At 43.6% G+C, this 26,500-nt stretch overlaps 2 protein-coding genes across 2 annotated transcripts; one reads left to right on the top strand and one right to left on the bottom strand.

Annotated features, from left to right (window-relative positions):
• The first annotated feature begins 16,596 nt into the window (after window positions 1-16,596).
• Window positions 16,597-19,715, top strand: cd74b (CD74 molecule, major histocompatibility complex, class II invariant chain b). Its single transcript, XM_029620995.2, has 7 exons — window positions 16,597-16,791; window positions 17,349-17,518; window positions 17,711-17,781; window positions 17,889-17,916; window positions 18,044-18,253; window positions 19,207-19,248; window positions 19,397-19,715. Exons 1-7 carry the CDS (start codon window positions 16,715-16,717, stop codon window positions 19,402-19,404), a joined length of 606 nt encoding a protein of 201 aa, XP_029476855.1. The 5' UTR covers window positions 16,597-16,714; the 3' UTR covers window positions 19,405-19,715.
• Window positions 19,716-20,543: 828 nt separating this feature from the next.
• LOC115101484 (SLC35A4 upstream open reading frame protein-like) lies at window positions 20,544-24,368 on the bottom strand. The gene is made up of 4 exons (XM_029620996.2): window positions 24,292-24,368; window positions 23,786-23,863; window positions 21,515-21,613; window positions 20,544-21,291 (listed from the first exon to the last, which is right to left on the bottom strand). The coding sequence occupies exons 2-4, from the start codon at window positions 23,798-23,800 to the stop codon at window positions 21,094-21,096; spliced, it is 312 nt and encodes a 103-aa protein (XP_029476856.1). The 5' UTR covers window positions 23,801-23,863; window positions 24,292-24,368; the 3' UTR covers window positions 20,544-21,093.
• Window positions 24,369-26,500: the final 2,132 nt, after the last annotated feature.

Genomic DNA, 26,500 nt, shown 5'->3' with positions numbered 1-26,500 from the left:
GTTTGATTTTCCCATGATGTCAAGCAAAGAGGCACTGATTTTGAAGGTAGGCCTTGAAATACATCCACAGGTGCACCTCCAATTGACTTGAATGATATCAATTAGCCTATCAGAAGCATCTAAAACCATGACATCATTTTCTGGAATTTTCCAAGCTGTTTAAAGGCACAGTCAACTTAGTGTATGTAAACTTCTGACCCACTGGAATTGTGATACAGTGAATTATAAGTGAAATAATCTGTCTAAACAATTGTTGGAAAAATTACTTGTCTCATGCACGAAGTAGATGTCCTAACCGACTTGCCAAAACGATAGTTTGTTAACAAGAAATTTGTAGAGTGGTTGAAAAACAAGTTTTAATGACTCCAACCTAAGTGTATGTAAACTTCTGACTTCAACCGTAAGGAACCGGTGCTGTACTGTACCTCTGCATGGTGTGATTGAGTGATGTGGACTTCAGAGATCAGGCTGTATTAATGAATTAGAATTCTCTCTGCATCCAAAAGAAAAGACAAAACATTTGTAGAGCATAAACATGTTCTGTCAATTGCCTCTTTCTACAACATAGATGCACAATACAAAGGACTGGGATCAGTCGAGGAGCTAGCCATCGTTCACACATACAATACCTTAGCTAGCTACATTTACATTTACATTTAAGTCATTTAGCAGACGCTCTTATCCAGAGCGACTTACAAATTGGTGCGTTCACCTTAAGACATCCAGTGGAACAGCCACTTTACAATAGTGCATCTAAATATTTTAAGGGGGTGAGAAGGATTACTTTATCCTATCCTAGGTATTCCTGAAAGAGGTGGGGTTTCAGGTGTCTCCGGAAGGTGGTGATTGACTCCGCTGTCCTGGCGTCGTGAGGGAGTTTGTTCCACCATTGGGGGGCCAGAGCAGCGAACAGTTTTGACTGGGCTGCGCAGGAACTGTACTTCCTCAGTGGTAAGGAGGCGAGCAGGCCAGAGGTGGATGAACGCAGTGCCCTTGTTTGGGTGTAGGGCCTGATCAGAGCCTGGAGGTACTGAGGTGCCGTTCCCCTCACAGCTCCGTAGGCAAGCACCATGGTCTTGTAGCGGATGCGAGCTTCAACTGGAAGCCAGTGGAGAGAGCGGAGGAGCGGGGTGACGTGAGAGAACTTGGGAAGGTTGAACACCAGACGGGCTGCGGCGTTCTGGATGAGTTGTAGGGGTTTAATGGCACAGGCAGGGAGCCCAGCCAACAGCGAGTTGCAGTAATCCAGACGGGAGATGACAAGTGCCTGGATTAGGACCTGCGCTGCTTCCTGTGTGAGGCAGGGTCGTACTCTGCGGATGTTGTAGAGCATGAACCTACAAGAACGGGCCACCGCCTTGATGTTAGTTGAGAACGACAGGGTGTTGTCCAGGATCACGCCAAGGTTCTTAGCGCTCTGGGAGGAGGACACAATGGAGTTGTCAACCGTGATGGCGAGATCATGGAATGGGCAGTCCTTTCCCGGGAGGAAGAGCAGCTCCGTCTTGCCGAGGTTCAGCTTGAGGTGGTGATCCGTCATCCACACTGATATGTCTGCCAGACATGCAGAGATGCGATTCGCCACCTGGTCATCAGAAGGGGGAAAGGAGAAGATTAATTGTGTGTCGTCTGCATAGCAATGATAGGAGAGACCATGTGAGGTTATGACAGAGCCAAGTGACTTGGTGTATAGCGAGAATAGGAGAGGGCCTAGAACAGAGCCCTGGGGGACGCCAGTGGTGAGAGCGCGTGGTGAGGAGACAGATTCTCGCCACGCCACCTGGTAGGAGCGACCTGTCAGGTAGGATGCAATCCAAGCGTGGGCCGCGCCGGAGATGCCCAATTCGGAGAGGGTGGAGAGGAGGATCTGATGGTTCACAGTATCGAAGGCAGCCGATAGGTCTAGAAGGATGAGAGCAGAGGGAGAGAGTTAGCTTTAGCAGTGCGGAGGGCCTCCGTGATACAGAGAAGAGCAGTCTCAGTTGAATGACTAGTCTTGAAACCTGACTGATTTGGATCAAGAAGGTCATTCTGAGAGAGATAGCGGGAGAGCTGGCCAAGGACGGCACGTTCAAGAGTTTTGGAGAGAAAAGAAAGAAGGGATACTGGTCTGTAGTTGTTGACATCGGAGGGATCGAGTGTAGGTTTTTTCAGAAGGGGTGCAACTCTCGCTCTCTTGAAGACAGAAGGGACGTAGCCAGCGGTCAGGGATGAGTTGATGAGCGAGGTGAGGTAAGGGAGAAGGTCTCCGGAAATGGTCTGGAGAAGAGAGGAGGGAATAGGGTCAAGCGGGCAGGTTGTTGGGCGGCCGGCCGTCACAAGACGCGAGATTTCATCTGGAGAGAGAGGGGAGAAAGAGGTCAGAGCACAGGGTAGGGCAGTGTGAGCAGAACCAGCGGTGTCGTTTGACTTAGCAAACGAGGATCGGATGTCGTCGACCTTCTTTTCAAAATGGTTGACGAAGTCATCTGCAGAGAGGGAGGAGGGGGGAGGGGGAGGAGGATTCAGGAGGGAGGAGAAGGTGGCAAAGAGCTTCCTAGGGTTAGAGGCAGATGCTTGGAATTTAGAGTGGTAGAAAGTGGCTTTAGCAGCAGAGACAGAAGAGGAAAATGTAGAGAGGAGGGAGTGAAAGGATGCCAGGTCCGCAGGGAGGCGAGTTTTCCTCCATTTCCGCTCGGCTGCCCGGAGCCCTGTTCTGTGAGCTCGCAATGAGTCGTCGAGCCACGGAGCAGGAGGGGAGGACCGAGCCGGCCTGGAGGATAAGGGACATAGAGAATCAAGGGATGCAGAAAGGGAGGAGAGGAGGGTTGAGGAGGCAGAATCAGGAGATAGGTTGGAGAAGGTTTGAGCAGAGGGAAGAAATGATAGGATGGAAGAGGAGAGAGTAGCGGGGGAGAGAGAGCGAAGATTGGGACGGCGCGATACCATCCGAGTAGGGGCAGTGTGGGAAGTGTTGGATGAGAGCAAGAGGGAAAAGGATACAAGGTAGTGGTCGGAGACTTGGAGGGGAGTTGCAGTGAGGTTAGTGGAAGAACAGCATCTAGTAAAGATGAGGTCGAGCGTATTGCCTGCCTTGTGAGTAGAGGGGAAGGTGAGAGGGTGAGGTCAAAAGAGGAGAGGAGTGGAAAGAAGGAGGCAGAGAGGAATGAGTCAAAGGTAGACGTGGGGAGGTTAAAGTCGCCCAGAACTGTGAGAGGTGAGCCGTCCTCAGGAAAGGAGCTTATCAAGGCATCAAGCTCATTGATGAACTCTCCGAGGGAACCTGGAGGGCGATAAATGATAAGGATGTTAAGCTTGAAAGGGCTGGTAACTGTGACAGCATGGAATTCAAAGGAGGCGATAGACAGATGGGTAAGGGGAGAAAGAGAGAATGACCACTTGGGAGAGATGAGGATCCCGGTGCCACCACCCCGCTGACCAGAAGCTCTCGGGGTGTGCGAGAACACGTGGGCGGACGAAGAGAGAGCAGTAGGAGTAGCAGTGTTATCTGTGGTGATCCATGTTTCCGTCAGTGCCAAGAAGTCGAGGGACTGGAGGGAGGCATAGGCTGAGATGAACTCTGCCTTGTTGGCCGCAGATCGGCAGTTCCAGAGGCTACCGGAGACCTGGAACTCCACGTGGGTCGTGCGCGCTGGGACCACCAGATTAGAGTGGCCGCGGCCACGCGGTGTGGAGCGTTTGTATGGTCTGTGCAGAGAGGAGAGAACAGGGATAGACAGACACATAGTTGACAGGCTACAGAAGAGGCTACGCTAATGAAAAGGAGATTGGAATGACAAGTGGACTACACGTCTCGAATGTTCAGAAAGTTAAGCTTACGTAGCAGGAATCTTATTGACTAAAATAATTCAAATGATACAGTACTGCTGAAGTAGGCTAGCTGGCAGTGGCTGCGTTGTTGTTGTTCTATCTCTCTATAGTGCTGTTTCTTGTATTATGGTCTCTTGTTTCTTTAGAGGTTTCACTTTGTTGTCCTTTTTCTTTTCCTTTTTCTTCTGTCCTTATTTTGTCTTCCTTTCTTCTGTTAACTAGATATTTTTTGTAGCTAGTAACCACATGTTGAATTCAGAATGTTAATATCATCCTACAAAGTACAATTAAAGTCTAAGTCACAAAGTCTAAATATACAACATTATTCATGAACAAAAAACTGTATGACTTTGTGCTTAAAGGAACCTTACTTTTCTGAAGATAACTGAAAAGGAGTGTCTACCTCTCAGTGCATCAAAATGATTTGAGCACGAGCACGCAGGGCAAAACACAAGTACGCACTCCCCTATTTCCAGGATGCAGGCATGCATAATCACAAATCAACATGCTATATTGAACCTGGTGAAATTTATTTTAACAACTGTTAAATTCACCCCTCCTGAATTTCACCAAACGTAGAAACTACCTAGCTCAAGGCATAATTCTGAATTCAGCTCAAAGTTACCCATAGGGTTCAAGGCAAGTGAAGGTTGGTCAGGCCTTCAACTGCCCCTAGATCCACAGTGCCTCTTACACTATATGTACCTTCTTAGCAGTAAAGGAAAAAAAACTGTAATTCTGTACTATGTTAAACATGCACCTTCTGGGGGATTGACTCAATTAGTCTCTTGACTGGTTTAACTACCCTCCATGGCCTTGTGCGACCTGCCACTGGGCTGATTTTATCAGGTGCATTACAGTGGACTGGGCTAGGGGCCATGGTGACTAATAGTGGTTCTGACCTTAGATCAGTGATCAGAAGAAGATTTGAAGGAATCAGCTCCAGGATCTCAGGGGTGCTTCCCAAGTCATTTTCCTCAGGGAGGTTCTGTCTTTCCATCCAATGTCCAGAGCTCGGAGTAATTGCTTGAATCCTCCGCCATCCAAGATGCACTTTCCTCCCCAGAGTCTTCCATGTCTTCCCTGTCCAGTCCATCACCGGAGTGCATGGCCTCTCCTGCATCTACATTGATGGAAGATCCCGCAGCATCACTGTCATTGAAGTGCTCTGAATCATCGATTTCAAAAGGTAGGAAGTTCACCTGCAGCAGTAGTTTTCTATGAACCACCACCTCTCTGCCGTCGTGGTCTTGGATTCTGTACATGTGAGTTTGTGGATTGACTGAAGTCACTGAAAATCTCAGGATTCCACTTGTCAGCCAACTTGCGGCTTCCCCGTTCACCCTTGTTGGCGATGAGGACACGATCCCACATGGACAAACTGATGCCTCTAAACTGCTTGATGTACTCCCAACCATGTCGTCTCTGGTGCTTGTCAGTGTGCCTTTGGGCAACTTCAGCCCAATCAGAGTCTCGACATACTTGTTGCAATCCACAACACTGGAGTCATCCAAGACATTGTGGAACATCACATTCACTGGTAGCCGAGGTACCCTACCAAACATGAGAAAGAATGGAGCATATCCCGTAGTCTCATGAACAGTGGCATTTTAGGCAAATGTCAATGACTGGATTTGTTCAGGCCAATGTTCTTTCGTTTTCAGGGGTAGACTCCTGAGCATGTTGCCTAAAGTCCTGTTGAAGCGTTCAGTCTCTCCATTCCCCATTGGGTGATATGCAGTGGTTCTTGACTTTTGAACACCGGAGAGCTTAAGCAGTTCTGCTATTAGCTCGCTCTTGAAATTCACACCCTGATCAGTAGGGATCCTTGCAGAACATTTTTGTAGACACAGTAGACATGATCCCACAGCTTACAAGCCACTTGCTTGGCTGTCTGGTTTCTGCATGGCCATGCATGGGCAACTTTAGTGAAGTGGTCAGTCACCACCAGAACGTGAGTTCTTCTTACTGTCTTCCGCGGTCCAAAAATCCAAACACACCAACTCCATGGGAGAGCAGGTTTTGATGCTCCGTTGGCTCTGGAGTCTTTGCTAGAACGCATCTCTGGCAGCAGTGTACATACTCCTTGATGTCTCTCTCCATTGCAGGCCAGAAAAACCTCTGTCTGGCCAGGGCTAGAGTTTTAGCTTTGCCTGGATGTCCTGCAAGGATGTGAATGATGGTCATTGCTTTGAGTCTCAACACCTCTGGTTAGACATACTGGAACTTTCTCCGGTTTGTGTGACTCTCCTTAATGACACGATACAGAACTCTCTCTCTTAGGATCAAGTGGTCCCACTGCTTCATCAGCAACAACACTTTAGAAGAAACAGCATATCGGTCCCGTCTAGTGAGCCATTTCTTATTGAAGATGAAAGGAATGGCCATGGAAATCACAGAGTCTTGCAGCTGGAGATCCCAAAGTTCCTCATACGAGATTTCAGGCAAAGTGTCAATACCAGGAGAAAGCAGCTGCTGGATATTGGAACCAAGCTGGATTGCTTGCATCTCTGTTGAACATTTCCAGTCGATATGGAGCTGACATATGGCTTTCACTTCAGCAGTGGTCAAGGAAGTTAACTCCTGTGGATAAGAAGCCCACAGGAAGGCATCTTGAACATCATCATTCAGCGTCCCAACAGCATCAGACAGAAGTGCTTGGTAGGACTCCCTCATCAGTCTCTGCGTGACAGTCCCTACGAAGGGTTCACGGCTCAGTGCATCTGCTACTGTATTCATGCTCCCTGGGATACGCTTCAAATCGAAGTTGTATGCTGCCAGCTTGGCAACCCATCTTTGCTCACAAGTGTCCAGCTTGGGTTTTGTCATGATGTACGTTAACGGGTTACTGTCTGTCCAGACAGTGAACTTGTACCCCTTAAGCCAGTGACTGAATTTCTCACACATGCTCCATTTCAGGGGTAGAAATTCAAGTCTGTGTGCCAGATACCTTCTCTGTGACTTACTCAGGGTCTTGCTCGCGAATGCTATGGGCCTTGCTTTATCTTCACCTTCAGGCACTTGACAAACCACAGCCCCGAGACCATCCAAAGAGGCGTCAGTGAAGAGAATGAACAACCTCTCAAAATCAGGGTGAGCCAACACGACACAATTCAGAAGAACATCCTTTAGCTTCTAGAATGCAACGACACACCCCTCAGTCCAATCTGATAGTGTCAGCTTCCAAAAAATCACACGGTTGCCTTTCTTCTTTCCATCTCTTCCTCTTCTCTTTTGACCCCCGATGTGCATACATGTGCATACAAAGGCTTGGCTATGGGGGAACAGTCAGGAATTAAGTACTGGTAATGTAATACCATAACCAAGATGGATTTCAGCCTCCAAACAGAGGGAGTGCATCCGTCTACCTCCATATGCTGAGCTTGGCTCATCTTGGCAATGGCCTCCACCTTCTCCACCCCAAATCCGTAAACATAGGCACCCTCATAGATATCATCCTAATCATCCTTCCCTCCAAATACACCTCTGCTGTCTTCAACCAGGATCTCAGTGATCACTGCCTCATTGCTTGCGTCCGTAATGGGTCTGCGGTCAAGCGACAACCCCTCATCACTAAAACACTTCAGAGAGCAGGCCTTTCTAATCAACCTGGCCCGGGTATCCTGGAAGGATATTAACCAAATTCCGTCAGTAGAAGATGCCTGGTTATTCTTTAAAAGTGCTTTCCTCACAATCTTAAATAAGCATGCCCCATTCAAAAAAATTTAGAACCAGGAACAGGTATAGCCTGTGGTTCACTCCAGACCTGACTGCCCTTGACCAGCACAAAAACATCCTGTGGCGTACTGCATTAGAGTCGAATATCCCCCGTGATATGCAACTTATCAGGGAAGTTAGGAACCAATATACACAGGCAGTTACGAAAGCAAAGGCTAGCTTTTTCAAACAGAAATTTGCATCCTGCAGCACAAACTCCAAAAGGTTCTGGGACACTGTAAAGTCCATGGAGAATAAGAGCACCTCCTCCCAGCTGCCTACTGCACTGTGGCTAGGAAACACTGTCACCACGGATAAATCCACGATAATTGAGAATTAAGCATTTCAATAAGCATTTCTCTACAGCTGGCCATGCTTTCCACCCCTACCCTGGTCAACAGCCCTGTACCCCCCACAGCAACTTGCCCGAGCCTCCCCAATTTCTCCTTCACCCAAATCCAGATAGCTGATGTTCTGAAAGAGCTGCAAAATCTGGTCCCCTACAAATCAGCAGGACTAGACAATCTGGACCATCTCTTTCTAAAATTATCAGCCGAAATTGTTGCAACCCCTATTACTAGCCTGTCCTCTCTTTAGTATCGTCTGAGATCCCCAAAGATTGGAAAGCTGCCGCGGTCATCGTCCTCTTCAAAGTGGGAGACACTCTAGACCCAAACTGCTACCGACCTATATCTATCCTACCCTGCATCTCTAAGGTCTTCGAAAGCCAAGTTAACAAACAGATCACCGACCATTTCGAATTCCACCGTACCTTCTCCGCTATGCAATCTGGTTTCCGAGCTGGTCATTGTTGCACATCAGCCACACTCAAGGTCCTAAACGATATCATAACCTCCATTGATAAGAGACAATACTGTGCAGCTGTATTCATAGACCTTGCCAAGGCTTTTGACTCTGTCAATCACCACATTCTCATCAGCAGACTCAACAGCCTTGGTTTCTGAAATGACTGCCTCGCCTGGTTCACCAACTACTTCTCAGACAGAGTTCAATGTGTTAAATCTGAGGGCCTGTTGTCCGGACCTCTGGCAGTCTCTATGGGGGTGCCACAGGGTTCAATTCTCGGGCCGACTCTTTTCTCTGTATACATAAATGATATCGCTCTTGCTGCTGGTGATTCTCTGATTCACCTCTACGCAGACGATACCATTCTGTATACTTCTGGCCCTTCTTTGGACACTGTGTTATCTAACCTCCAGACGAGCTTCAATGCCATACAACTCTCCTTCCGTGGCCTCCAACTGCGCTTAAATGCAAGTAAAACTAAATGCATGCTCTTCAACCGATTCTGACTTAGAATATGTGGATATCTACAAATTCCTAGGTGTCTGGTTAGACTGTAAACTCTCCTTCCAGACTCACATTAAGCATCTCCAATCCAAAATGAAATCTAGAATCGGCTTCCTGTTTCGCAAAACAAAGCATCCTTCACTCATGCTGCCAAACATACCCTCGTAAAACTGACTATCCTACCGATCCTTGACTTCAACAATGTAATTTACAAAATAGCCTCCAACACTCTACTCAGCAAATTGGATGCAGTCTATCACAGTGCCATCCGTTTTGTCACCAAAGCCCCATATACTACCCACCACTGCGACCTGTATGCTCTCGTTGGCTGGCCCTCGCTTCATATTCGTCGCCAAACCCACTGGCTCTAGGTCATCTACAAGTCTTTGCTAAGTAAAGCCCCGCCTTATCTCAGCTCACTGGTCACCATAGCAGCACCCAACCGTAGAACGCGCTCCAGCAGGTATATCTCACTGGTCAGCCCCAAAGCCAATTCCTCCTTTGGCCGCCTTTTCTTCCAGTTCTCTGCTGCCAATGACTGGAACGAATTGCAAAAATCACTGAAGCTGGAGACTCATATCTACCTCACTAACGTTAAGCACCAGCTGTAAGAGCAGCTCACAGATCACTGCACCTGTACATAGCCCATCTGTAAATATCCCATCCAACTACCGCATCCCCATACTGTTCTTTTTTTTTCTTCTCCTTTGCACCCCAGTATCTCTACTTGCACATTCATCTTCTGCACATCTATCACTCCAGTATCTATCACCCCAGTGTTTAATTGCTAAATTGTAATTATTTTGCCACTATTTCGCCACTATGGCTTATTTATTGACTCACCCCCCTTATCTTATCTTCTTCCCCCCCCCCACAACCCACTAACACTAACTCTGTAGGAGGCTGATAATGCTGAGGAAGGGCACCTGCTTCCAAATGTCTTTGCTCAGCATGTTCACTCAATGTACAGGCCATAGATCCAGTGTCAAGCATGCCCTTAAGCAGCACTTTCCCATGTACAGACACAGAGCTGTAAAACAAATCTGAAAAAGCCTCAGCCTCTTGTGAATCTAACATAACAATTTTCTCTCCTTATTTCACATCAGAGCACAACAGCTCATATGTTTTCTCGAGATCATCAAATTCTTTCAGTTGAACACCCACATTTCCCCCCTTCACCTGTGGGCATGTCAGTTGAATGGTTGCTGCTGTGGTAGGTTTCTCTGCTGCTGTGTTGGGCGCCTCTCACCGCCAGAATTGGCATAGCGTTACCCCTGTTTTAGACAATTTGACTTCCAATGATCAGGGGAAAAGCACCAGAGGCACAAGTTCTCATGTGTAGAGTAAATCACAGTGGAGTGATCTGTTGATCCACAAACCCTGAATTTCCTAAGCCTGAAGGGCTTGTGTGAAACCATAACAGGTGGTGCTCTTCTCTGAGGTACGTTCAAGCAGGTGAATGAGCGTCTCGATACTTGCACATCTTGTTTGGCGGTGAGAGAAGTGTCACTTCACATGGAGTTGCCTGGGATTCATAGATTATCTCCTGTACTTCACTTGCAGTCCATTTCTCAGCAGACTTGTGTTGGAATACTTCTGGCAGTTTGGGGTCAGGGCAGTGTTACAAACATCATGAAGACATCTGAGTTGGTGCTGTCAGTCTTCTTATCTTGTCTCTTGAGGCCCTCGTCAGCGACATCTACGGCCTTGTTCAATCGAATCCAACACTTCATAACAGCCTCTCCGGGTACAGGTTTAGTATTGTACAACTCAGCTAAAGGCATGCATGAGTAGGCCAATTCGCTGAAAGTCTGTTTCAGAATGTCAAATACAATCTCTATCTTCTCTGTAGGATCAACAGTTGTCTGATTGCGTAAATGTATCTTTACCATGTCTCTTTCTTTGCCAGATAATCGACTAATCATCTCATCTGATTATTCCCCAACAGGACACCCCTTCCTCCTCAAGTATATTCTCATCGGCTCCTCCCATTTATGAATGGAGCGTTTGTCTGTACCATCTCCTCTATATGTAGGTTCCTTCACGTCTGATTGCATGATGAACTTCATTTTTTACTGAGGTCTACATATCCTGCTGACTCCGAGTGATGATCCCTTATTTTCTCTGTACCTACTGGTGGCTCATGAGTGCCGAACCTACCACTCTGTATTTTTCCCTAATGGAGCTCCATATTTCCCGGGCTAACTGAGTGACCAGCTCAGCTAGACCATCTACAGGGGCATTTTGATTAACACTAGATGAAGGGCTTTCATCAGAACTTTTTTTTTTAGCAAAACATGGGGGAACCTACTGCACCTACACGCTCTACAGTGGTTTAATCAGGGTGTGATAAAAAAAAACTCCACCTCTCGGCAGTGAATTTGGGTTCATCATCACCATTATAAGATGCCATGTCACTAAACCACTGTTATGTTAAAATGTATGTTGTTGAACACACTTCTATGTTAGTTAACCATAAACAGCACTCTCAATACATTGTCTTCAGAAAAATGATTAAACAGGAAAGAAAATAGGCTGCAGTTCCGCTCTTTGCCACAAGGCGACAGGAGTACCTCAATGATGTAAAGTGTCTCTAGAGCAGCAGCGCCGTGGTGATTGAGCTAACGTCGATCAACGATGAATCCAGGTCACGGCACCAGTGTAACTGCACAGCTGTAGCTCTACCTTGTGTGTGATTGATTGAGACTATAGATGTGGACTTTGGATATCAGGTTGTTTCAATGAATCAGAATTCTCTCTCTGCATCCAAAATAAAAGACATTTGTAGAGCACAAAAATGTTCTGCCAATTGTCGCCTCTTTCTACAACATAGACGCACAGTACAAAAGACTGGGATCCGTCGAGGAGCAAGGCATCGTTCACACATACAATACCTTAGCTAGCTAGTAACCACATGTTGAATTCAGAATGTTAATATCCTAAAAAGTACAATTAAAGTCTAAGTCATAAAGTCTAAATATACAACATTATTCATGAACAAAAAACTGTATGACTTTGTACTTAAAGGAACCTTTCTTTTCTGAAGATAACTGAAAAGGAGTGTCTACCTCTCATAGTGCATCAAAATTATTTGAGCACGAGCACGCAGGGCAAAAAGCCACTTAGTTATCACTTTTGCCTTATGGCAAGGTGCTCCATCATGCTGGAAAAGGCATTGTTCGTCACCAAACTGTTCCTGGATGGTTGGGAGATGTGGCTCTCAGAGGATGTGTTGGTACCATTCTTTATTCAGTGCTGTGTTCTTAGGCAAAAGTGTGAGTGAGCCCACTCCCTTGGCTGAGAAGCAACCCCACACATGAATGGTATCAGGATGGTTTACTGTTGGGATGACACAGGACTGATGGTAGCGCTCACCTTGTCTTCTCCGGACAAGCTTTTTTCCAGATGCCCCAAACAATGGGAAAGGGGATTCATCAGGCTTTACCCCAGTCCTCAGCAGTCCAATCTCTCTCTGTACCTTTTGCAGAATATCAGTCTGTCCCTGATGTTTTTCCTGGAGAGAAGTGGCTTCTTTGCTGCCCTTCTTGACACCAGGCCATCCTCCAAAGTCTTCTCCTCACTGTGCGTGCAGATGCACTCACACCTGCCTGCTGCCAATTTCCTTTTTTATTTTTATTATTAATCCCCCAATCCCCCTTTTTTCTCCCCAATTTCATGGTATCCAATTGGTAGTTACAGTCTTTTCTCGTCACTGCAACTCCCGTACAGAGAGGCGAAGGTCGAGAGCCATGCGTCCTCCGAAACACAACCCAACTAAACCGCACTGCTTCTTGACACAATGCACAACCCGGAAGCACCTGGCGACCTGGTCAGCGTGCACTGCGCCCAGCCCGACACAGGAGTCGCTAGTGCGCGATGAGACAAGGATATCCCTGCTGGCCAAACCCTCCCCAACCCGGACAACGCTGGGCCAATTGTGCGCCGCCCCGTGGGCCTCCCGGTCGCTGCCGGCTGCGACAGAGCCTGGGTTCAAACCCAGAATCTCTGGTGGCACAGCTAGCACTGCGATGCAGTGCCTTAGACCACACCGCCGCCCGGGAGGCTGGGCTGCAATTTCTGAGGCTGGTAACTATAATTAGCATATCCTCTGCAGCAGAGGTAACTCTGGGTCTTCCATTCCTGTGGCGGTCCTCGTGAGAGCCTGTTTCATCATAGCGCTTGATGGTTTTTGTGACTGCACTTAAAGAAACTTTCAAAGTTCTTGAAATGTTCTATATTGACTGACCTTCATGTCCCCCCACCTTGTCACAACACAACTGATTGACTCAAATGCATTAAGAAGGAAAGAAATTCCACAAATTAAGTTTTAAGAAGGCACACAATAAAATATTTTGATTTGTTTAACACTTTTTTGGTTACTACATGATTACATATGTGTTATTTCATAGTTTCGATGTCTTCACTATTATTCTACAATGTAGAAAATAGTAAAAAATAAAGAAAAACCCTTGAATGAGTAGGTGTTCTAAAACTTTTGACCGATAGTGTATATATTTTTATTTCCACATAGGTTGGAATAATATTGTGGAAATTATGGTAATACCCTTTTAGTGTATGAGCCTTCTTTTTTTAAAGACTGCCTAAAATTTCAGCCTGTTTTGGTGTGATGGGGTTTTGGCCTGACTGGGGACATCACTAGGCGATGCATTGGTTAATAGAGCAATGAGTTCCAAACCTCTCTGGCACTAAAGGCTAGTTTTCTGTTTTCCCCTCCCCATCCGGACCACTCCCAGACAGTCCTAGCAAGATTCTTGCTTGAGAAATTGCTCTTTGCTAAGAAGCAAAATAAAGTCAATTGTTGGGGGGGAAAACAGTAAGGTACTTCGCTTTTACTGAGGATGGTTTGATATTGACATAAAAAACGTCTGGACTGGTCCATTAATTTCCATCAATCTCGCTGAGCCACTGCGTTGTTTTGCCAATGCTTTGTTTTATTCCTGTTCATCCACACTGCCGGAAGTCGATTTTTGTTGGACCACTCAAAAGGGCTTCAATACCACAATCCAACCCTTTTAAATTAAACTAACAGATTATTTTATAGATAATTATTTGAATGAGAACAAAATGGAATATTATAGGCTGATAAAGTAGTCAACATTTTGTAGTGACAAATATTTCTGCTTGTACTACATGCACGTAATCAGTCTGGGAGAACCTGGATGTCTATCGGAAAAGGGGGATACCTAGTCATTTTTGTACAACTGAATGCATTTAACCAAAATGTCTTCCGCATTTCACCCAACCCCTTAACCCCCAATGCTCTTAAACACTATCCTGATGCGCACCAACCCCCCCCCCAAACACATATTTAGCAGATGTTACTGGAGGTGTAGCGAAATGCTTGTGTTACTAGCTCAGTAGTATCTAACCATTCAAAACAATACGCCACATCTAAAAGTAAAAGGATGGAATTAAGAAATATATAAATATTAGGACGAGCAATGTCGGTGTGGCATTGACTAAAATACGGTAGAATACAGTATTTACATATGAAATGAGTAAAACAGAATGGAAACATTATTAAAGTGACCAGTGATTTCATGTCTATGTATATAGCGCAGCAGCCTCTAAGGTGCAGGGTTGAGTAACCAGGTGGTAGCTGGCTAGTGATGGCAGTCTGAAGGCCTTGAGCTAGAAGCTGATTTTCAGTCTCTCGGTCCCAGCTTTGATGCGCCTGTACTGACCTTGCCTTCTAGATGGTAGCTGGTGACTAGATAGTGAACAGGCCGTGGCCCGGGTGGTTGATGTCCTTGATGATATTTTTGGCCTTCCTGTGACATCGGGTGCCTTAGGTGATGCGTTGGGCAGACCGGACCAACCCTGAGGTTGTGGGTGGTGCAGTTGACGTACCAGGCGGTAATACAGTCTGACAGGATGCTCTCAATTGCGCATATGTAAAAGTTTGTGAGAGTCTTAGGGGCCAAGCCAAATTTCTTCAGCCTCCTGAGGTTGAAGAGGCGCTCTTGCACCTTCTTTACCACACTGTCTGTGTGGGTGGACCATTTCAAATTGTCAGTGATGTGTACGCCAATGAACTTGAAGCTTTGCACCTTCTCCACTGCGGTCCCGTTGATGTGAATGGGTGCTTGCTCACTCTGCTGTGTCCTGAGGTCCATAATCAGCTCCTTTGTTTTGTTGACTTTGAGGGAGAGGTTATTTTCCTGACACCACTCTGCCAGGGCCCTCACCTCCTCCATTTAGGTGGTCTCGTCATTGTTGGTAATTAGGCCTACTACTGTTGTCGTGAATCAGCTGTGTAGTGCTAGTGCAAAAAAACAAAACGTGCACCCAGTGGGAGCCCCAGGACAGAGTTTGGGAAACTCTGCGCTAGACTACCTGTCGCCCCTGAGTTTACACAGGCAACCCAATTCAGACTTTTTTCAACAAATGTGTCTTTTGACCAATCACAGATCTTTCTCACGTTCCTCTGCCCAGGCATTGCTGATGCATGCCAGATCTTACAACCCCTGGATTTGGTATTTTACATACCGGCTAACAACATCTTATAGCAATCTGTCAGTTGATGAGGCACGCAATCATTAGTTGATGCATGCAAAATCTGAGCAGGGGAACGTGACCTTTGTAACTGCTTTGTAATGTAAACTCATTTGGGCTATTACCCTTCATTGGCCACCTTTTTGACCTTTCGTCCAATGTACTAATCATTGGTTCCAAATAATGTGGTTCATGTTTTAAAGTAAAATGACTGTAAATGATCTTTGGCAGATTTCTAAACGTGACACTACTAGGGGGAATACCATTGTCAGACAGGTAAATACCCATCAGATTTTCTCTGACAAATTCCCCTTATTAGAGAAGAGTCTATTATCCCTGAGGTGCAATTCATTTTGCAGTACATAGTAAAAACAATAAGACACATTAAATACAGCAATATGTGCACAACAAATATACCTCTAAACCAGACAAGAATAGTAAATCCTTACCCAAACAGTACACATTGAGGGATTGTATTATACTCAAATGTTGGGTCCCATAAACACAAAACCTACTTCACTTTTCTAGGGGCTGGTTTCCAGGACACAGATTAAGGCTAATCCTTAAAAAGCATAGTCAATGGGGATTCTTAATTTAAATCGTTTTTTTAGGCCAGCATTAATCTCTCTAGGAATCCTGCCCTAGAAATTCCAACTAACCATTTGATCTCTTTAACAATACATTTGTTTACGGTTTACTCACAGGTTATCCATTATATTGACCAGATACTTAAATGGCAACTCTAACAATAAATTATAGTTAACGAGAGGGAAAATACGCGTGTGGACAGGCACAACTCCGATATAAAGTGTTTTTCTCAACGTGGCTGGGATGTCACATGTCCTACTTATATCAGTACACTAGTGACAACCTGAACATTACAAAATGTATATTCGATCAAATAAGGCATACGTAGCAAATAAGCAATTACTTTTTTAGTTAATCAAATTCGAAACTCCTATTGACCCCCAGCAAAAACGACTCGCTTGGTGAGCGAATAAAACAAAAAAAATGCCACCTGCTGGAGAAGACAGATTTAGGGCCCAGTTATGCTTCGCTTCGGCTCTTCCTCTCTGGTTGAATTGCTGCAGAGATACCTAAAGATATTGTAGTTCCTCTTTGTGTCAAATAAAATATTCCACCAACAACTGCTGATGCTGATCAAGTCAGCCAATCAGAAATCATTTAATGAAACCAAACTGTCCAACCTGAGTTTATTTTATGAGTCAGGGACTTTCCTTGAATTTGACCAATCTCAATTTCCCTTCTCCTCGGACAGGTTATAAACGGTGTCTGTTTTGGGTGAGCCATTTCAGATTGAAACCCCCTTTAAAAGGTTGTAACAAGAGACTACTACAGGATGTCGGACCCACAGAGACAGCCCCTCATCGGAGCTTCCAGCGAGCAGACCGCAATTAATGTAGGAACTACAGCAGAGTAAGGAATATTACATACATTTTATCTTGTCAATGTCTTTATTATAATTTTCTAACATTTACAGGGTAATTTCAAATAAATCGTGTTATGTCAAAAAAAAATATTCCCTGGGGAAAGGAAACAATGATCAAACTGACAAAAAAAAGTACTTTTTAACTAAAAAGCATGATCATCACTTCTACGCTGGCCAAACGCCTATCTAGATATACAAATTGTTGAGCAGTATTAGTTTTAATCTGTGATTACATCAATTGTGTTGATAGATACGCAATACGCTGATAGATGTTATCTTTGTTTTAATGTGATTTAGAATCTAGATAAATTCCTGTGTCTGCCCAACGTCATTATTTTTGTTGTGAAAATAATATTACCGTCATTAAGAAGGCATGATTTAGTATGGTCTAGTAATTGATTCAAATCTTTTTTTTGTGCCACATACACATTTATATTGATTACTGTAATAGCGGAATTATACGAAAAGTCCCATCCATCAGACTTATAACAAAGCAATAAAGTATCCATCATGTTCTCAATTTCTATATTCTGTCTCCTCACAGAGGGTCCAACAAGAGGGCCTTCAAGATAGCCGGTTTCACCCTCTTGGCCTGCCTGCTCATTGCTGGTCAGGCTCTGACGGCCTACTTCGTCCTGGGCCAGAAGAACGACATTAAAGACCTGCAGGAAGAGAGCAAATCCCTGAAGAAGGAGCTGAGTCAAGGGCGCGCTGGTGAGACAATATGCTCTGCTCAGGACCTGGTCCTGTAAAGTTCTGGTGTTAGCTAATGGCTATCAGAGTTTCACCCTTTATTTGGAGCCTTTTGAACAGGAAATGAGTGAACTACCACTCAAAAAGATACTGTATCTTATGTAGGCTAAACTTTGTAAATGTATATGAAAGTTTCTCTCTTTCTGTCTACAGCTGCTGTCCCCATGAAGCTGCATGTGCCCATGAACACCAAGCCATTGCTGATCGATGAGTCTGCTGATGAGGTCAGTCTTCAGCTAAAGAAATGACATGTTAAACTATGATTAGCATGCTTAGCAGTCTCTTGAATATGCCTTTATTCTCAGTTCTCTCTTTCGGCTTCCTTTTTCAGGGGACATCTACCCAAGGGCCAAAGGAAGGTATGAAATGTTATTCATTGACATTTCAACTGTCATGCCAGTAAACCCCTTTCAAAGCTCCCCCGCCCCCTCTTTATCTCACTTCCTCTCTCATCAAGTAACATGTAGGTATCTTTCATCAACACAGGATCAGGTTCTCCCACGCAGTGTCAGCTGGAGTCAACAGGGTTGAAGCCAGCGAGTATTGAATCCTTCCGACCCCAGTGTGATGAGCAGGGCAACTACCTGCTCCAGCAGTGCTTGAACGACAAACCCCTTTGCTGGTGTGTGGATGCCAGTGGGAAGCAGCTCTCTGGCACCGTAACCAGTGGGCCTGCTAGTTGCGGCGCCACATCCGGTAAGATCCTGTTTGAAGTTGATTATTCATTTTGAAGTTGAATATAGATGGATATTCATTTTTTTAAATGTATTATTATACTCAGATGTTGGGTCCCATAAACACTAGACCCACTTCACTCTTTTCTACTTTAGGGACTAGTTTCCCAGACAAAGATTAAGTCTTATCCTTAAAAAACATGCTCAATAGAGAATCTCCATAGGAATAGTTGTTTAAGTCCAGGTGTTATCTTAATCTGTTTCTAAACAAACTGACCCTATAAGTTCCAACTAACCATTTGATTTCTTGAACAAGTGCACTATTTTCGGTTTAGTTGCATCAGAGACAAGATATTTTAGTTCCCCTTTGTGTTCAAGAAAATCTTCCACTAACAACTGATGATGCTGATCAAGTCAGCCAATCAGAAATACTCAAATGAAACCAAACAATTCCAACCTGAAGTTCCCTTATGAATCAGGAATTTTCCTTGGACCTGACTAGTCTCAGTTTCCCTTTCTTCAGAGAAGATAGATATTAATGAATTTTTTTGTGAATTAATCCATTGTGGTTAATGCTCTTAGATTATATATTATTATTATGTATTCATACTAGGGCTGTCAGAGTTAATCCGTTAACTCAAATGTATTTTTGTCATTTTAGGGCACTATTTATTTTATGCAATAATTCGCAGTCTGAAAGCATTCAAAATAGACTGAAAACATCCAAAATACATAATCTATTCAGCTAAAAACAGTGCGATGTCAAAACAAGTTTACATTGAGGTTAGATTTTGTTTACCATTACTTAGAACAAAATCAAGATGTCAATATGCTTGTAATGCTTTTTGTATAAAAAAAATGTAATTAGTTACATTTAAGCAAATTATGAATTTGCGATTAATCACAGCAAATACAGCGATTAACTCTCATAGTTTGACAGCCCTAATTCACATCCATTTTTACTACCTTTTGCAGCACTGAATCATGTGATGGCCATACCTGATGTGATGCTGAGTAGTAAGTACCCTTGTGGCATGTAATTTTCCAATAAAATAGGAAGCAATTAATCGTTGACCTTTCTTCAAGTATTGCCTGACTACATGTGTATGCTGTAAGGAACTATCTGGCTATTCTGTTGGTAATGTACATTTCTCTTTATTTACAGATGAGTAAAAACCAGTGAGCTGTGAGGACCAGTAAAACTGTCCCACTAGACAAATCTACATTTAAGCACTTCCTTTCAGATTGCCCCGATTCTGTGGACATTCCAAATAATCCAGCACATGGATTTGGAAACTAACAAGTTCTCGTTTGTTGTATTTTCTTTATGGGTCTATTTAAGTAACCTATGATTTTGATACAATAAGGCCAGGTGTACTAACTGCTGCTCACTGCTAACCATAAAACTGAGATTAGGCCAACCAAGGTGTAACTGTCATTCTAGCTAATAAAATTAAGTCAAAATAAATGCCACTGAAATGAAACACTATTTCAAGGGTTGCCATATAAATGAAATGTCATACCATTTCAAGTGTACACACCAAAGCAAAAGAAAATGTGCAGCTACATTTTGTCACAACAAGAACAGACATCACTGACATAGCATACCTCATGTATGGAAAACCAATTATAAATGCTCTGCTATTGGTGATTTCTCATGTCACTGTGAGATGAAACCGATATAGATTGCATGTCAGTGCTGAGAACATGAATAACTGTGAGCATCTCATTCTATTAGGCTCTCCAACATCTGTCAGTCTGGTGACAATGGCAGTGGTTTTCAAATCTCTCCTCTGGCATTTTTAAAGTTTAGTTTTAGCTCTGAAATGGCACGCCTGATTCTGATTCACCTATTCAATGGTTTGATGATTAGTTGAACCAGGTGTGCTAGCTGTGGAATATTTAAAATACATGGAACGGCTGGTGGTCCTAGAAGCTAGGAGACTACAACCCACTCTGAGGACAATATCATTAACCTAATAGTGCATGGCTCAAGATTGGGCCTAGTAAACAATTATTGTGGTAAATCAGAAACTTCTCCCATGTAGTTTGTTCTGGCTGAGAAGGCAGTACTGAACATTAATAGAATTGCAATGCTTGAGCCAGATGTCCAGGGTTATATCAGTTGGTATATGGATTTACTTTGCTAAATCACCGGAACTCCTGGCAGGACCACCTGACCGATATGGATGCAAACTGCAGGTCGATAGTTCCCCTGTAGAGGTCACTGGGCACCATTATATAGACTGCATTGTGATGTACTCAGTGTACAGAACTATCAACCAGACACAAAAAACACTGGTCTACTAGGAGCAGGTGAATACAGGTTTACAGTGACCTAAAAGTCAGAACATAGGCAGAGAACTTGCTAGGGACAGATCTGTAGATATTAACATAATATTCTCATGGTCATGTTTAACATATGGGTACTACAGGATGTTGTAAATATAATTTGGGTATAACAAGGTTGGATGGTTAATCTACAAGCAAGACCAAATTGAAAGCTGTCCTGAGGCAAAGAAAATCTCCCCCTATAAAGCACCCACTTCCATCAGTAAAATCCCCATTGCATAAAATAAGAACATTATCTTTCCAGTTAATATATATTTTTTTAAATACATAAGCCCCTGAGGAGTATTGCACACATTGCAAGAGATGATTGTAAAGATGTGATGCATAATTCAAGCAACCATATTGGTTTTTCCTAAATTTCTCCACACAAACAAAACATCATTTTTCTGAATTCAGTACCATTGTGCAATCTAAAACTGAAGGCTGTGGAGTGGAGTAGTTCAATGCATCTTTTTTAGGGGGCAGGTTTTTTAGTTCAGTGATCCATCTTCTCCCCCAGAACCAGGGCTGCTATTTGCCGGGTCCTTTTAGAGTGTTGAAAAAGTCTTTCAGGGTTTGCTCGATGTTGGGCACACCAAAATTTTGAGCTGCAAAGATGCCTGTACAAGTCCCAAGGATCACACCCAAAACCGCAGAGGATCGCAGCCTAGACACAATATATCCTGCCATGAAGCCCTTAAGGAAAGGAGAGGCCAGCACACTGCCACCCTGGAACAATGAAAAGTCACCCTCATGTTTGAAACACACAACAAACAGGTATGATGTTCATCTAAGGCCCATCTGACAGTTTGACAAGATGTATGGAAAACGTGTACTCTTATCTGCACATATACAGACCTGATCTATAACAACTACAGAAAAGTAAGGGTTTGTATGAGGTCATGTTTGCGTGAAAGCAGCCAGAGGCCTGCGTTTGTGTCAGACATCTGACCTGTGGGATCCCAGCCTGTACTTCCTTCTCCACACGCCGCTGAATGTCCTCTAGCTGGTCCTTGAGCTCTGCCAGGTCCTTCAGTGGTCTCAAGGGGTCCTGTTGTAGTACATGTCAAAGGTCAATTACATACATATCAAACAGGATTTCAGTTAATATATGAATATTCTATAATTAGGCGTGGTTGGTCATATCCTGGGTGGCTACTGATAACTGGGAGAAGAAAAAAAATCTACAATGACAATATTAAGAGAAAACAGAATGCAGTAATTCTTAGGACCAAAATGTGAGCCTCAAAACAAGAAAGTAGGGCCAGCCCGCCCGCTCATTAGGCCGGCGCTCCACCAACGTTCCATCAATATTTTTTTTACATAAATCATGTAGCATATACAGTCTATGGTAGAAATAATGTGGTCTTTTCTGTAGCATACAGGATGGAGATAAAATGTATGACAATGTAATGCGACAGACTTTTTTCATCATGCAGGTTTCTCCGATCAAATAGCCTAACCTAAATGGCGCCCAATCAAATAAACAAATGCACTGCCATGTTAAACAATGTATCCTAAACATGGGCCTGGTCAAAGTAAAATGGACAATCAGGATACTCACAACTGCTCTCCAGGAGTTACATCCCGTGGGCTAAATTGTCATGATCAGTGGTTTAAAGTTCGTATCCGTTATATTTCTGATAAACTGAACATTGAGAATCGGAATTTCCGCTGTGTAAAAGCATTGATTATTTTTGCAAATAGGCTCAGCTTAACTCCTGATAAAGTTAGCTGGGTTGCTGATATTCCGAATTTAAATAGCCAAATTGATTAGTCACAGAAATCAGGACTAATAAAGCCAATGCAACTGCCTGTTTAACAAACCGTAAGCCTACCACATGGATGGGCATTCATAAAATTCCATTGTAGCCTACACCCCAGTAAGCACGGCCAAATGCCAGCGTCTTTCTTTGGTGCATTCCGGACCGGCCTCGACGTTTATGTTTGGTTCAAATTTTGTTCGGTCTGGACCAATCTTAATTTAGCCGAAACGTAGACTTCACATACAGTTGGTAGCACCTTAATTGTGGTAATGGCTGGAGCAGAGTCAGGAGTTGTTACATATACATGGTTTCCAGGTGTTTGATGCCATTCCATTTGCTCCATTACAGCCATTATTAGGAGCCGTCCCTCCCCTCAGCAGCCTCTTGTGATGGACGTCCATGTTTGGTTCAGATTTGGTCTGGTCTGAATTTGGTCCAAACATAGACGTCTATACAACTTTCATTCAGAACTGAAAATGAATTCACGTCTGTAAAATACCTATTTCAACGTCCAGAAAATACGTATTTTTGCCATTCATTCAAAGCCTACATTTAACCTAACTTCGGCGTCTGGAAACCACGTATTGTAATGAAACAGGCAGGGAGCAAGTTTACAATGTAGGTAATGTGACAGTAACCATTAGAAAATATATTTTGGCCGTTCTGCTGCACTAGGTGAAACAAACTAGACTAGTCCCAATAAGCAAAACGACGCAGGGTTTATAAGCGCGGATATCGACTCTGCCGCTCTAGCATGCTTTTGGGGCATAGTCGAGAGCGCGCTGGACTTCGGGCCAGAAGGTGGATATCCGCACCTTCTGGCCCGAAGTCCAGCGCGCTCTCGACTATGCCCCAAAAGCATGCTAGAGCGGCAGAGTCGATATCCGCGCTTATAAACCCTGCGTCGTTTCAACGTCGTTTTGCTTATTGGGACTAGTCTAGTTTGTTTCACCTAGTGCAGCAGAACGGCCAAAATATATTTTCTAATGGTTACTGTCACATTACCTACATTGTAAACTAAATCCATTATTTGGGGATGCTAATGCTTGTTAATGTAGTTTATGTTACTGTTTTACTTTCTTGATCGACTTTTGATTACTCTAGACTAGTGTACACAGCACAACTTTGACAGCTCATGGGGAAATCTACAGGCCATAAATATGGCTTATGAGTATCGTGTTTCTATTCTACATTCTTACAGACATCATACCCAGTATAATAACGTCTGCAGTCGCCCAATGGACTAGTAAATCAGGTTGTTGATACGAATGTTTAGTTAGCTAACATTAGCTAGCTAGTAGGCTACCGTGACAACTCTTCCGCAAAAACATAAAGCTAGAAAACGTGACCGTAGTTTATCTACATTGAACAGACCTGAAGGTAAATAACGTTAATAAACAAGTACTACAACTGCGAATAAAAGCTAAGATTTTAACTCCCCAATTTATGGCACTAACCTTGTCGTCCGCCATGTCTTCAAATCAATGCTCCGTCAGTCTGTACCACTGACTTATGACTGGGCTCGATTTTCTTTCCTGCTCGAAGACATTTAGTTATTTATTTTAATTTAACCATTATTTTATCCGTCATAGAGTCCAATGTATATTTTACAAATGAGCCATGAATGACAGAAATTACAAAATGCAAGCAGAAAGAAAACAAGGGCATAAAAAACAAACACATTCATCAAGGTATTCAATAAGCTTTCTGAATTGCCATAGACACTAAAACATCTCAGAATGCCGTATTCTGGAAGACGGTAACTCAAATCAGCGCCGACTGTTTTTACTCTGCTTACTTGCTACATCGGTGTTTCATTATCTTTACAATGTGTCAATGTTTTATATCTTGCTAGCTTTAAGACATTGAGGCCAGTCATGTAGCCTGTGCACAGGTAACAGGACATACCAGGCGTAGTCAGCGTGTTTTATTATTAGTAAAAATCAACTGGTTTGAAACATACTTTTTTTTAAACTAGGGCAAATTTGAATTTGCCTGGCTACCCAGCTCCTTGCTCTGGCCTAACGCTAAGCCACGTTCACGGACGTACATTTCTTCTCAGCAATGAAGTATGTAGCGAACCAGAGATATTAGAGAAAGGAGGAGATAGTAATCCTACAGGCAATGAATGGAGGAACGTGTAACTCCCCACCAGTTGACCAGTCGCGTTCACGTAGTCATGTTGCGTCACGCAGTTGCTAAACTGGGAAAAAACGAGCTCCAACTTCGAAAAATCTTTTGAACAGTCATCCAACTCGGAATTCCAACCCGGGAACTCAAGCCTCTTTTTCGAGCTCAGACTTTTCAACCCAACCTCATATTTTTTCAGAGTTCCCAGTTGTCTTGAAAGCACCAAAAGTCAGGGTATTGGTGCTTTCAAGACAAAAGACAAAAAAAAACAAGGTCAAATCATGACACTGATGATCTTCAGGTTGGAAAGTCAGAGCTCTAGAATGATAAGAGTTTCCGACTTGGAATTCCGAGTTGGATGACCATTCAAAAAGATTTCAGTCAGAGCTAGTTTTTTTTAATAAGTTCCCAGTTGTCTTGAATGCATTGAAGTCGGAAGTATGAGATTTCCAGAGTTCTCAGTTGTTTTGAACGCAGCATATGAGTCTAGAAACCTGCCCCTTTCCCTTGAAATAATGTGTAATGGCACGATTCCAAAGCTATACGATATTACAGAGAACAAGTTAATTATCTCACATCACGAAATAGAGCCCCACAGTGGAGGTGTCATAGTACCCATAAAACCTAGCAGTCAAACAGGGAAATGGTTCTAATATTTTTTTCTCCATTCAGTTTTCCCATAGAGGATTTTAGAAACACTTAAAATAAAAAAGGTCTGTGTTTCGTGTAGGCTTACCTCTACAATTATGTTTTGATAATCATGCAAATCTTTCTTGGACAAGGTGACTTATCAATATATTAGTCTCTGTCTGATTCGAAAATGATAATTAGCATCAAAGTAGACATGCAAAACTACAAATCTCACAAGCTCCTGCATGTCACCTCTAGCTGATGCCTTTGCTAACCAGTATTGTGTTAATTTGACAGAATTGCCAATTTATCTAATGTCAGATTGTATTTTTTTATACTAGGCAAGTCTGTGAAGAACACATTCATATTTACAAACCTTGTTCAGGGGCAGAACAACAAACTTTTACCTTGTCAGCTCCAGGATTCGATCCAGCAACCTTTCAGTTACTGGCCCAACACTCTAACCACTAGGCTCCCTGCTGCCTGTTTAATCCAGAGATTCTTACCTTTGCCTTGATTTGGCAGTCTTGTCCAGATCATCATGGCATTTGCAGCTATTTATGATAGCCACATTAGCAGCTAATTAGCAATTCATTTGTTGGGGGTAAATTGAGGCAAATATATTGATAAAAGTTACCTTATCCTAAAGAGATTTACAAGGTTATCAAAATGTCATGAAATACATGAAATACAGCCCTTATTTTAAGTGTTTCTAAAATCCCCTATTTATTTTACCTTTATTTAACTAGTCAAGTCAGTTAAGAACTTGTGGGAAAATGATTGGAACCATTTTCCTGTTTGACCGCTAGGTTTTGTGTATTATGACTCATACTGTGGTGCTCTATTCATTCTAATGTTGGGTTTTTCAGCTAGCGCCCAATAGACTCCAATTGAAGGAGTACGCTCCTTGTCTCAGAATCGTCCAGAATGCACCGCGCTACCCATTGACGACGCATGGGCAACGTTCAAAATGGAGTTTCCCATCTCCTCAAAAGTATCTCTGAGCGAACATAGAGCAGAGGAAGACTTCAGTTTGTCGTCAGGCAAACTTTGTATCGTCTGCATAGAACGTTCGCGCAGCGCGCACTCTCCCCTCATCATGTGCTATCAAGGGGTGCATGCTACGCGCGAGCTGGGAGGTGGTTGCCACGGCAACTCAAGTGGAGGTGAGAATCGGATGACGCAAGCAGACTGGACGATGACGGGCAGTGTGAGCCTTCAAGACGTGGATGCTGATTAAGGTGGACCATAGAAATAATGTAGGATGGAACTGTAGACCATGTGTAGCCAATGGCAGTCAAATGTTTTTCACTTTCCGTATAAGCATGCTCAGTACAATTTAGTTGGCTATATGCAGCTAGGGAGTCTTTTTTTGTTGATAATTCATCATTCATCAAATTGTACTGGCCATA

Source organism: Oncorhynchus nerka, linkage group LG19 (genome assembly GCF_034236695.1).
Source record: "Oncorhynchus nerka isolate Pitt River linkage group LG19, Oner_Uvic_2.0, whole genome shotgun sequence".
In the NCBI taxonomy this organism is placed as follows: Eukaryota; Metazoa; Chordata; class Actinopteri; order Salmoniformes; family Salmonidae; genus Oncorhynchus; species Oncorhynchus nerka.
This window is presented reverse-complemented; position numbering and strand designations above follow the sequence as displayed.

Bases quoted from the DNA above. Each gene is read 5' to 3' on its own strand.
- cd74b (XM_029620995.2), top strand. From the start codon at position 16,715: ATGTCGGACCCACAGAGACAGCCCCTCATCGGAGCTTCCAGCGAGCAG. The intron at 16,792-17,348 runs GTAAGGAATATT...GTCTCCTCACAG, and splicing joins AATGTAGGAACTACAGCAGA to AGGGTCCAACAAGAGGGCCT. The intron at 17,917-18,043 runs GTATGAAATGTT...TCATCAACACAG, and splicing joins TACCCAAGGGCCAAAGGAAG to GATCAGGTTCTCCCACGCAG.
- LOC115101484 (XM_029620996.2), bottom strand. The intron at 21,292-21,514 runs GTCAGATGTCTG...TCATTGTTCCAG, and splicing joins TACAGGCTGGGATCCCACAG to GGTGGCAGTGTGCTGGCCTC.